This window comes from Ictidomys tridecemlineatus, chromosome 1 (genome assembly GCF_052094955.1).
Source record: "Ictidomys tridecemlineatus isolate mIctTri1 chromosome 1, mIctTri1.hap1, whole genome shotgun sequence".
NCBI classification, from domain to species: Eukaryota; Metazoa; Chordata; class Mammalia; order Rodentia; family Sciuridae; genus Ictidomys; species Ictidomys tridecemlineatus.
Window position 1 is genome coordinate 5,471,923 of NC_135477.1, and position 13,492 is coordinate 5,485,414.

A 13,492-nucleotide genomic window follows, 5' to 3' on the forward strand; every position below is an offset into this window, starting at 1 on the left:
GAGGAAGGGCCACGGTCCAAGCATGAGCCAGGGCTCCCAGGAACGCAAGATGTTACTAATCAGGGACGCGGACGCTGAAACCCGTGGGCACAAGATCACGCTGGGCAGATTGGTCTTGACAGACGTTAACGTTTTGCCAGACATTCAGAAGGAAATGGAGTGATGGAACATTTATCCACTGATAAGGCAGAGATGAGCACACCCCACCCCAGAGGGCGTCTGAGATTTGGGTCATATTTTGCTTTCAGCTGGGTGGGAAGTGCCCTGGCAATTATTTTATTGTTGTTTTCTGAAGCCACACACATTTTATATACTCCTTCAGATTTATTTTTCCAAACTTAAGAGATAGAATTATAATTATTGCCCAAATGCCTCTAGTCTATTGATTAGCACTTAATGGATTTATTCAGCAAATACAGTTCTTTAGGCATTCAGCACAAGACACGGTTCCATTAGGATAATCAATTTATCATTTTAAAAAATAGAAATGGTCTATTTCACCAGCACCAGTTCATTATCTCCAGTGGCTAACAATCAAGAGAAAATGGAATGAATGCATGCTTTTAAGCTAAGAGGTCTAATGCAATTAGTGGTTTTGAAATAAAGTAGCTCTCTGTTCCCTGTCTCCACTGGATTTCTCTTCTACTCTCCATACATCCACTAAGATATACACAGAGACATTTTCTCATCTTTCTTGGGGGGGAATGTATTTTTTCGAAACATGTTGACGTTGGCATGACGTTGATGTAGGTACTTTATGTAGAATTAGCACAAATATTGATATTTAAATAGCTCACTTATTTTAGGTTAAAGGGTGCTGCAAATTATTTATTGGCGGTGTTGGGGATCAAATTCAGACCTTTATATATGCTAAGCACTTGCTCTATCCCTGAGTTATATCCCCAGCACTTTATTTTTATTTACAAATACAATTGTCAGGATTTCTCTTTAAGACAGTGCTTTGCGTGTCAATATCTTAGGCAAATGCAATTTGTAACTAAAGTAATATTTATATATACACACATGCAAAACAGTTAGATGAAGATACATACATATGGTGTTTGGGCACCTCTTGACAGAATGTTGAGACATTTTTGTTTTAATATTTTATTATAAACTAATTAATAATCTTGTTTTTCTAAGATATGATTAATGAGTTTGTATTACTCATGAAGTGTTGGTAAGCATGGTGTAAGTGTTGGTAATTAAATCTGAGGGTCAGTGAGTATATAGGGAAAAATCCCTGACACAAAACAAAAAACATTTCTACAAACTGTTACAAGGATGTGGTGTGTGTTTAATGTCACATGGGATTGAATAGTAATATTAATTTTTAAAAGTTCAGCAAACACCAGAAATCCATGCAGTTCTTATAAACACCAGACAGTGTAAAAATACAAAAACTAAGAACTGTGTTTGTGTAAAAAAAAAAAAAATTAAAAATCCATTTTAAAAATCCTATCTAAAACCCAGAAAAGTGCACAAATATTTCATATATATGTGAATTCACCTGTTTAACTCTCTAGTTCAAGTCATTATTTAAAATAATATCATCCATCAACTAAAAGGATATTATTTTAAATCATTACAATGTGTAGCTCCATATGATGTGGAAGATGATAATTTATATGGATGATGACAGTTAAGTAGGAGAGCCACCTCCAGGCTCATGAAACTCTAACCTTGGGTTTGCACCTGCTGATGCTCCCTGAAGACCCCCACTCGGGAAGCAAATGGACCCTGCTGGTGAGGGTCTTTTTCCTCATTCGGGCTGTCTGACATGAATTGGTGTGAATATACTTTGTATACAACCAGAGATATGAAAAATTGTGCTCTGCATGTGTAATGAGAATTGTAAAGCATTCTGCTGTCATATATAAATAATAAAATTAAAGACCTTTCTGTGCAGGTGCAAGGGTTCCACATCTGTGCTGTCTGCTCACCACATGCAGCTGCTGAGTTCTAAAATGCATCTGGTGCGACCAATGAACTGAATGTTATTTTGTTTAAATTTAAATGTTATTTTGTTTAAATTTAAATGGCCATATGTGGCTGGTGGCTACCATATTAGACACAGTAAGGCCACAAGAAGATGTCAGAGGGCCACGCTAACAATGGGGGCTTTACATTTCCACACTAGTGATGTGCACTAGTTAACGTAGGCTTTGTCATTTCTCCAAAACTCATGGGATCTTCACTTGTGGTTTTTTTTCACATTTTGTTTCATTTTTAACTAATTTTTAAATGTTGGCTATTTGGAATTTGCAGTTCCTTTTGTCTTAAGTGTCACATATGGGTGGTTAATTCATCATCTAGTTGAAACATGGTATTTTAAAAATGTCCCTTGGACTCTTGTAGTAATACTGCCTTTCAAATACAGAATATTAGAAAACTACATATAAACGTTTTATTCTCATAGCTCTCATAAAAGCAGAGAACCCAAAGAATTCACAAAGCAGAGGCAGACAGAGCCGATGCCACTGAAGTCAGCTCTGACTTAAGGAGGGTGGCCGAGTTCCGCAAGGCAGTGGTCACCTGTGGTGCTCATACTGGGCTGATGATCAGACCCAGAGGCCCAGAAGGCAGCGGTGCCTGTCCCAGGGGTGCCTCCCCCACACTTTTCCTAAACTGCTAAGAAACATTAATTTGTGCCCAGGGCTGCGATGGCATTTGGCTTTTCTTAGGTGGACCTCATCCTTAGGGACGGACTGCACCTCGATTCTTGGGAGAGGACCTCGAAAGGCCTGGGCTAGCACCAGGTGAGCGAGGAGAAGGCCGTGTAGGTGGATGTGGAGGCAGGTGAGCTCCAGACCGTGCTAAAGTGTGGGTGTCTTATCAGTGTGGTTTGTTTTAAGCAGGGGTGGATTGATGAGGTGGTGATTTTAAAGATATCCCTCCACTGTCATTGGGGAATGAGGAGGAGGAGAGCACAGGTGGACAGGGAGGAAATTGGAAGGCTTTGCAGGAATCCAGGGTGAGAGATGATGGAGGTTGAGCTGGTCACTAGGACTGGAACTCAGGAGCTGCTCAACAGGACTTCCTCTTGGATTAGATGGAGTTGGTGAGCGTGAGGGGGCCACACGGTAATGAAAAAGTTTACCTTCTAGTTTCTCATATGAGCAGCTGGGGAAAGGAAGGTGCCCTTCATAGAGACAGGAGGATCCAGGAAGGAATCCATGGGCCGTGTGCGATGGAGAAGGGGCCCTAGGGTATGTGATGGAAGGAAAGGGTGTAGAGGCCATGTCAGGGCCTGGTGTCACGTTTCCAGCTGCTCCTCTGCTCTTCTGTACTTGAAGTCTCCAAATGTTCCAAAGGGGAACGTGGATTTTTCTCCCTCTGCTGACTGCCAGAGGAGCATAGCCTGATATCGGTAAGTCAGAGCCAAATGTTTTTCCACCAACCCCTCTTGTTTATCTTTCAGGATCATCCAGAAGTGTTGAATGTTCGAATGCAATTGGAAAGCAGAGAACTGGTCATAAATCTGGAAAGAAATGAGTAAGTCAAGCTAATCCTTGTTTATGGCATGACAGGACAAAGTTAAGACAGCGTGGACTGGGAAGTGCTGGGTAATTTATGTTGGTGTTTAGAGAAGCAGGACTCCGTGCATGGGTCTGTAATCCAGATTTAGATTTGAGGATGAAGTTAACTTTAAACAGTTACCCAGAGGAAAAATAAAGAACTTTATCACTCTAAGAAAGAACTTGGTAACTCAGCAGGTTTTCTCATTGTTCAGATGTTTCTTTGGTTCAGTCTGATTTTTCAAGGGAAGAATTTAAGCATCCCCTGCTCATTCAGAGTGTCCACAGGTCAGTTTCCAAGTTGTGTGACAGCTTCAAACAGGTAGAAACTCTTTCGTCCCTAGGAAATACCAAGAATTTATTTTATCTTTCAAAGCTTGTCTCCTCAGGTATTAACTTTATTTATTTACTTACAAATTTGACTCTTTCCTGGAAAAATTATATAAATTTCCAGAAAATGGTCTTTTGTTTTATTCCGGAGCACATGGGTACCACTTCATATTTTGCATGGCCTCCCAGAGAAGCTGTTGGTGTCAGTTCTTATGCTCTGGCTGTCAGCACAAATGCCTCATCTCTGAGGGGCCCTTTGCATTCCCTTTGATCGGCTCCCAGGTAGGAAGGCCTTCTGGCCAGCATCTGCAGGTGGAGGTGTCGGTCAGCTTCCCGGTGCTTGATGCTAAATGGCCGTTCACCCTTTCAGTGTGTGGGTTTCTTCTCACCCATTTTTGCTGAAATGGCAGTGTGGATGGGAATCCTCTGGAAGGCATTCCAGAGAGAGAGAGAGAGAGAGAGAGAGAGAGAGAGAGAGAGAGAGAGAGAGAGAGAGAGAGAGAAAATCATGCAAACTCAAATTAGCATCTTTATGTAAAAAGTCAGACCAACTTATTGACATCAGAACTGTGATTTGCGAGTACTGAGCAGAGGAAAGAGACCACCAAAGGCCACCCTAGCATTTGGCATCTCTTGCCATGGGTACTTAGAGTCACATAAAATCATATACCCTCCTCCTCGGGATCCACAAGCTGCCTCTCTCTCAATGTATATGTTTTTGAAGAATGATACTGTTTATTTGTGTGGTAGAGACAATATTTACTAAACTTTATTCAGAACTTAAAAATAAAGCAAAAAAGCCTCTTTATATTTTATCTTACATGTGCACCCCTCACCATTAGATGTATCTAAAGCTTTGTAAATAATAAATAAGTAATGTGTTTTAGCGTTTCTGGTGCCACTGATCTTCAAATAGAGATTCCAGCACACATACTGAACATGTGAACTGTGTGCTGCTTCTGATGGCTGTCTTAGGAAAATCAATACTTTCAGGGTCTTTCTTTTTTTGGCTTTCATGTAAGAACATTATGGGGCATTTAAATTTTTATAAATGTTGCTTCTATTTTCTTATTTTTATTTGTTCTTTTTAAATAAGCATGAGGGTAGAGTGTATTCTGAAATATTCTACATATGTGTGTTGTAACTTAGGATCCCGTTCTTGTGGTTGTGCATGATGTGGAGTTACATTGGTCGTGTATCCATATAAGAACACAGAAAAGTCGTATCCTATTCCTTCTACTGTCTTTCCTATTCCCATCCTCTGTCCCTTCCCTTCATTCCTCTTTGTCTAATTTAAATTACTGTTCTTACGTGTTTCTGAAAATATCTCCATGGAGGAAGCTAGGTATTCCTTGAAAGAGCAGAGAGAGGGCTTCCCTCTGGGCTGCATGCCCTCAGAGGCACTGCCATGATTGGCAGCTGTATTGTGACCGACCCGACCCTATTGTTAGGCAGGGACACGGTGCCCAGCATGGGGGAGGCTGATCCTAAACTTTGTAGGTGGTATTGCAGGTAGAGGAGAGGAAATAGCCTTAATAAAATCCTGAAGTTATTTGTTTTTACTATAAAAGGAACACCAGCAAAAAATTGAACACCATAAAGGGAAAAAAAAAGGAACAAAGAATTAAAAAAATAGATATTCCTTCGACTGAGCATGACCCTGGTTGACATGGCGCATGCTAATGCAGATGATTTTCTCAAAAATAAGTCTCTGCTGCTTTTGTCTTTCTGAGATTGTAGACTTTGTGTGATTTTATATCCTACGTCTTCATTTAGCTACGTGAAGGACATGCTGTTCCAGGTAGAAATGATTTCTCAGAGCCCCTCAGGTCCTCTGAGTGTGGAAAGTGGCTTAATAGCCTCATTCATGCTTCCCTCAGAAAATGATTTATCTTCCGTTAGCTGCAGATAGTAAAATATACGTGGACAATTGAACAAGGACTAATTAGTATAAAATGTTATTTTAAAAGGTGTGTTAATGTACTTCCTTCCAATCCTGGGCCTTTCATATAAGATAATCTTGACATTAGGAAAGTTGAAAACATAAACCATCTCTTCTCAATTTATTTCTCTCTTCCCAACTGCTTTGTCAGCTGACATTTAAAAAACATACACACGGAACATGTTTAAATATGTTCCTATGATGTCCTATAGCTTTATTTAGTAATAGTACTTGTACCAATTTCAAGTATTGTGTTCTGTTAAAAGTACTATTTTCATAGTCAGAGCATGCCAATATTACTATTTTAATAATGCATTTCCCCAAATACTTCTGTATAACTATTGTTTTTGAAAGAGACTACGCATTATTACAAATGGAAAATTCCTTTGAGGCAATGAATACCAAAAAAATCTACAGTTTTATAAGTGAAATGGAATGCTTTTATGCTACTAGCTTTTAATGCTATCAGACATAAAAGGTATAAATCACTTGTTTATAGTATAATTTTTAATTTGCATAGCCTTTGGTGCAATAGGACCAACTCAGAGAGCTTATTCAAATAAAGCTATAAGAACCCAATGATAAAAAATATAAGCAGAGGTTATTTAAATATTTAACAACCAGTATAGTAAAAAGGCCTGACCAATTGAATGGCCCCTGACCAATCTGAAGGTCATCCAATGGACCAATATGGTTGACGTGCTGCTTCAGTGCCTGGGGCCAGCAATCAGCCTTGGGTTCAAGGATATTCTTTGCAGAATGTTTTACTTAGATGTACATTGATAGGAATTCAATTAAATAAATTACAGCTCAGCTTTGGAGCAGAATACTATTCAATAATTAAAAATGATGAAGAATTAAATCATTGCAAAGAAATTTATAGTGCAATCCACATAAATATTATGTTAGAAAATAGTTTACATGGTAGTCAGTTTTTATTTTAAAATCATACACATGACATGGATCTCTGAGTAGTACGATTGTGAGAGTTTTTTTTATTGTCTTAATGTTTCATAAGAAGAAAATATTACTTTAAGATTAGAAAAAAAATCCTTTTGTTACGGGAAAAAACTTGAAAATAAAAAGCTTCAAAATTCTTGAAAAGAAGGTTGAAGTATTCACAGTTCATAAGAGAAAACAGGGGAAAGGCTACTTTGCAAGGCCTTTAAAAACTTCCAGAAACTTCCAAAGGGCAAAATAGGCCTATTCATTGAAGATTGTCTTTGAATATCTAGGAATCTGTTTTAATGTAAAATCTACTTAGAAATGAAAACCTAAATAAAAGTAGCCCGAGTCCCTTAAGTCATAGGAGCTATACTCTGAAGCTAATGCTGAAAGAGAGTCACCTAATTATCCGTGCCCGGAAACTCTTCCATGGTGAAGCAGTCCACAGGAGCAGGACCGAATTTTAATAATAGTTGTTTCAGGGAATCTGTTTTATTTGCCTTCTAGCATCCCTAATTTGTGCTGATCGGCTGTTTACTTAAAATCTGTTTGTAGAGCGTAATTGAATGTTTAAAGGAACACACAGCTTCCCCGCGCCCCCACTGGGAAGCGTTTTTCTTCCTGCCGTCTGCCCAGGGAGGGAGGCTGGTTTATCGCTTCCATAACTCACCCCATCCCTGTGGACGCCCAGGCCCTGGCTCACACAGGTGCTTTATTGGACAGGCAGGCCAGCTCAGCCAGCGCTTTCCAGTTTAGGGTAATTAAAAGTGAGGGCCCTACATCACACTGCCTACGTCTCTCAGGCCCGGGGGCACTGGGTCTTCGAGCCTGGTTCCCGGCGCTGTGGATGGCGGTGGCCATGGGAAGGCTACGGCCCCCTGGATTTATATTCCGGGGTGTCTCTGGGCTGGAAGAACCTCAGCACTGACTTGTGTTCTGTCTGGAATGATGACACCAGGCATCTCTTCAGGGGCAACTTTAATTACTCGACATTCTACAACCATAGTAGAAAGGACATTTAAAAATTGACAAACGTTGGACATAAATGTTTGGTAGGGCATGTGTTTTAGATCATCTCAGATGACCATGTACTGCATGGGGAGACGTGGCCAGTATGGAGATGGCATTGGATGGATTAGGAGCTGGCTAAGTGACTGTCCAGAGGATATTAGCCCATCACTCACAATGACTGGACCTGTGTCGGGCAGCTGGGCTGCTGCTGCTAATGCTGCTGGTGCAGGGCTGTGTGCATGGCCTCCTCTGGCCTCTGGTTTCGTCAGCTGCTCTATGAAGATGTAAAAAGGTGTCCTGAATATTTCCTGGCAACACAAAGCTAGGGGATCACTATGCTCCATGCGACACCAGCTGGATCATGGAGATTTCCAGCAGTTTGGATCAATAGGCCAAAGCTAACAAGATGAGATTTAGTGGGATAGATATAAAGCAGTCCTGTGCTTAGGTTAACATACATACTACATACATACATAAATGTATGTTTCAAGTTCTGAAAATATTTGCTAGTGATTTCTTGAAGGAGACCTGCGAGCTCAGCAAGAGCCCTGGAGACAACGTGGCTGCTGAGATAGGTGAGAGCCACCGGAATCTCCCATACACCCTCACCCCACATTCGGCCTTTGTTTTTTTAGGATTGGCTTACTTTGCTTAGCATGATATTATCCAACTCCATCCATTCACCTGCAAATGCTGTAATTTTATTCTCTTTTAATGCTGAGTAATATTCCATTGTGTATATATATATCACAGTTTCTTTATCTATTGATCTGTTGAAGGGCATCTAGGTTGGTTCCACAGTTTAGCTATTGTGAATAGAGCTGCTATAAACATTGATATAGCTGCATTACTGTAGTATGCTGATTTTAAGTCCTTTGAGTATATAGACTGAGGACTGGGATAGCTGGGTCAAATGGTGGTTCCATTCCAAGTTTTCTAAGAAATCTCCATACTGCTTTCCAGAGTGATTGCACCAATTTGCAGTCCCACCAATAATGTAATTTGCCGTCCCACCAGTAACTTCACACCTTCTAAAATAATGACCAGGCTACGCCCACTTTTTACCTGTAGGTCTTGGAGATAGCTGAATGTCTCAGTGCTGACAAGACCTTCAGAATTGGCCAGGTTCATCTTTGGGGTTCATGGTGTCTGAGGATCTTCATTTTACAGACTTGACATCAGGAAGCTGATTTTAACACCTTTGTTGGAGTGGGTAGTGCCGTTCCTTTCTGTGCCTCATCCTGCAGAAGCAGCCCAACCTGCATGCAGTACATTAACACAACAATGAGCTCATTGCTGTCATTCTATTCCCTGATCATTTACCCAGAGACATTTAATTATTTCCACATTGCAATTGACCCTGGAGGTAGAAGTGAGCAGCATCTTCACCTCTTTTGTAGTTGAGTCACAGAGCCCAACAATAAACAAATTATCACCAAAAACAATAACTGGGTGACAGTTATGCACAAGGCCAAGGAAGAAAAGTGCAGGCCCTTGCCTGTCTGGAGAAGGAGGCCATGGTATTAAGTAGCATTTCAGCTGTGAATGAATAGGGCCAAAAGAGCATGTGTAAAGGGCCTGAGGGAGGAGGAAAGAGCTTTCCAGAGGGTGTTGTGCTAGTGAGCAAGGAGGAGAGTGGTGGGATAGAGAGGGAGAGGAAGCCAGGCCTGCAGGGCCGTCCACACCTTGAGGAGGATGTTTTTCCAAGGACAGTGGTGCACCCTGAAGAATGGCCTCTAAGCATGGCAATGATGAGCTGAGATTCAGTTTTTAAAGACCGTCCTGGGTGCATGGGAAGAGCAGGTGGCAGGAGGAGAAGAGTGGATGTCCTGGGCAGAGCGAGTGGCCGGAGCCGTGGGAGGGTGAGGAAAGGTGTGGACAGAGTGCCCAGGAAGCAGCGTGGACAGAGTGTGGTGAGGACGGAACGGGGGGGGGGGGATGATGGAAAGGGAGATGTCAGGCATCTGTACACTAAACACTGGGAGAGCCGTGACGTGTTTCACCAGAATCAAGAGCCCTGGAAAAAGGACCAAGGTTTTGCCCTTGAGCAGTGGCCAGGGACATGGAGATGTGGATGGGATGGTGGTGGCCAGGTCCTGTGCATCTTGTAGCAGGATAAAACTTTGGGAGGGGGTTGGTAGAGGGCTGTCATGTGCAACTATCCAAGTGGCATCCTGTGGGGTCTGGGTTGTCTGCAGCTGACCTAAGTTTAGCAGTGGCTCGTGACTGTGAGCTGGAGAGCAGCAGTCTGCAGTAGGTAGACCAGGAGGAGCATGAACAATGGCCCTGAGGTAGCTACAGAGCTGTCACAGCCCAGGGCAGTGGATTGATTTAATTTCTAAGCCAGGGCCTCAGCCAGAGCTGAGCCTCCGGTCTCCATCTCCGTTGCAGCACCCATCCCCTCTTTCAAGTCTTTCCTGGAGTCTGAGTTCATTCTGTGTGTCATTTAGAGGCTCCTGAGGTCCTGGAAGTCTAGAACCTTGCTCCTGGACCACCAGCACCGGCATGGGGACCACTGTTGACCCCAAACCCCCAGATGTAAAGCCTGGGATCTGTATTTTTTACAAATTTCCAAAGAAATAGATTCTCATTTTTCTTGGAGGGCCCTAGCTACATGTGGCAGTTTAAATTAAAGTTAATTTAAAATAAAATTAAAACTTCAGTTCCTGGATTGCTCCAGCCACAATGCAAGTACTTGGCAACCACCGAGGGACCCTTCCATCATCTCGGCAAGTATTGTGGGCAGCGCTGGGACTGGTTGGGTAATACCAGCCCAGGGATCCTTCTAGTGTGGGGTCCTGTCTCAGCAGAAGCATCAGCTGTGGGAATGTCCTTCCTACAGGGAGTGACCACCGCTTCCCCATGGCTGTGGCAGTGATACGCCCTGTCCTCTGCCCTGGGACCACCTCTGCACTTTGATAAGTAGAGGAAGGCCCAGGAGTGAGTGCTGTGAGCGGAACTGTCCACGGTGGAACTGAGGCCAGCCCCACGGACTGCAGCCATCGCCTAACTGGACAAGACTCCTTTAGATTTAAGTTACAGCCTCCCTTAACATTTAAGATGCCTTTAATTGAGCTAGATTTTGATTCCTGAATAGAGCTGAATTCCCTGAGCTCCTCCCCTCGCCTCGGACGGTGCAGACTTTGGAAAAGGGCAGAGCGCCATTTTTAGAGGTTTTGTTCCCCAGCCTGACATAACCTTGAAAGTGCCTGAGCTGGCTGAGATTGACCTTTTCAAAACAGTGTTCCCCCGTTCCAATTTGAGAGTAGGACTTGCGAGTGGACCCTTCAAGTCAGCAGGCCTGGAAGGGTCACTGACATGGAAGTGGATTTCCCCTCCTACCGTCCCTCACGTGGCCGTGGGTTGCTGAGTGGACTCTTGAGACTCTCTTCTGGAGAGAATCTCCCATGGCCTTAGGACCCCTCTCCCCAACCTTGCACAGAGGACATGAAGGCCACCGTGTTAATGGCGGCCTCTCTGTGACCTCTCCTGGTTGTGACCTCTGACCGTGTGACACTCGAGACTTTCGTGATCCCTCAAGACAGTCACACTTGCTCTCCATTGAGCTTGAAACGCCAACAAGATCTTACAAAGTTTATAGACGCGGATTGTGCAGGATTCTTGTGATATAACGCCACAGGAAACCAACACTTTGGATGACTTTTTTTCTGAAATGTTTATTTCAAACTCATTACCCTGAATGGAATTGGAGCCCTTGTCTGTTGTTGGCCATGCTTCACAATGTGCTTGGAAAAACTCAAACTTGGCAATTAGGTCTCTGTTTTTTGGATTCCTTCTTACTTGTTTCTTATTTATACTGAATGTTCATGCTTAATTAGTGATGATAACGAGCTATAATGTGATGTTATTTACCAATCATCATTCATTACACATGGACAGTGTGTGGCGTTCCTTTATTTCTGGTTGTAAATAGCCTTTGTTATTAGGCTGGACTCTGTTGGGGACTTGAACAGATATTCAGACACCAGTGTTCATAGCAGCATTATTTACAAGAGCCAAAAAGTGAAGCAACCCAAATGTACTTTAACAGAGGAACAGATAAACAAATCATGGTTGTACATTCAATGAAATATTATTCAGCCTCAAAAAGGGATAGAGGAAGCTTTGGCACATGGAGCAACACAGATGAGCTGCCTTCCCTGAGCAGCTGTCAGCACATGGGACACAGACTAACTGCTCTGCAGGGCCCTCCTTCTCTTGTGCTTTCAGGGGCAAAAGCATCCCTGCATTCTGCATAGCTAGACACAGAGGCCGCAGGGTCGGAGCAGGACCAGGAATTGCTGGCAGGAAAACTAGGGCTGTGAAGTGGAGCCTAGATGTAGCCTGTCCTGGGAGGCTCTGTCCACGCACACAGCGACGGCAAAGTGAAGAAACTGTTTCATTCAGGGAGAAGGAAAATGGGATTCGATTCCTCAAAAAAACAGTGGCAGCTAGGCACGGTGACGCATGCTTATCCCAGCGGCTGAGGCAGAGGATGGCAAGTTCAAAGCCAGGTTCAGCAATAGTGAGGTGCTAAGCAACTCAGTGAGACCCTGTCTCCAAAATACAAGAAGGGGCTGGGGATGGGGCTGATCAATCCCAGGTACCAAAAAGCCAATTCCTGGGAAGACGCAGTGGTGACTACACTTACCCAGGTACCGTGAGAAGAGGGAGGAGGGTTCCGTCCACCGTGCCATCGCGTGCCCACGTCGTCTCCGCACAGGGTCAGTGCACTGTGGGATGAGCTGGGGTGTGAGTGCAGAACAAGAGCCTCTTTATTGTTTTATGATTTTCTTCCTTATGAAAACCATGTGGGCAGATAGAGGACGATAGGAGACCCCACCCCACCCCACCCCCGCAGCAGGAGGGTTATTTCAGGAGATAATTTATTTACATAGAATTATTTCCACAGCCCTTCTAAGGCCACCCCTTCTGTTCCAGCAGCCTGGCGGATATTGCTGGCCTGTCTCATGATTGTCTTTGAAGCTCTGACAGGCTCTGGTGGAGATGGCCTCTGTGCAGTATTAGTCGCCCAGCAGCACCCATGGAACAAGTGGGCTCCAGGGTGGGACGAGGGTTTTATGTGAGGTTTCCACAAAATTTTTAAAAAAAATTATTCATGTTTTCAGTAAATTCTTGATGGTTTTGTGCATTCACATCAAAAAAATGAATAAAGTCAGGTAGGTTAAATAAATGTAAAATGTCATTAAGATTTTACTATATTATCCCCCTTAATTTAGTTAATGTGTTTAAAATTTTGAGCCAAATTTATTGTCTTACAAGTAAGGTAACGATTGTGATTGGATTCCACCACTCCTTCTATTCTATGAACGCTTCACCCAAGAGCCTTGTATTTTCCACACTAGACCATAAATCACCTGTACAGATGTTATACAAACTACTTTATATTTAGAAAAATTAGTTATTCAAGACTTCAGCTTTTTTCCAATAATTTTGCATGTAGGAATCTATGATCATTGACATAGAGGACAATGTGTTATTAAATTAGTTAATCAGCTTACTTATTCCTGATCACATTATAGAAAAAATCCAAAGTTGCTAAAATACACATACATTAATTTCTTCCACATATGTAGCCTGTCCTCACTGATAAAGTAGCTCTCTTGCATTTTGCTCTGTTTTCAAAGCAGTTGGTAGAAATTCTGAAGATGATCATTTGAGGAAATACACTGTATGCTCGTAATAGCTTTACATTTTTTTTTTTAAGGGAAAGGAGATTTATGTG

The 13,492-nt window shown here is 42.6% G+C and overlaps 1 protein-coding gene across 1 annotated transcript in view; it reads left to right on the forward strand.

Annotated features, from left to right (window-relative positions):
- Adam12 (ADAM metallopeptidase domain 12) overlaps positions 1 to 13,492 on the forward strand; it is a 311,142-nt gene that overhangs the window by 87,351 nt on the left and 210,299 nt on the right. Inside the window, exon 3 of the mRNA XM_078024409.1 lies at positions 3,422 to 3,495. Coding sequence (XP_077880535.1) covers positions 3,422 to 3,495 — 74 coding nt within the window. The remainder of the gene's footprint in view (positions 1 to 3,421; positions 3,496 to 13,492) is intronic.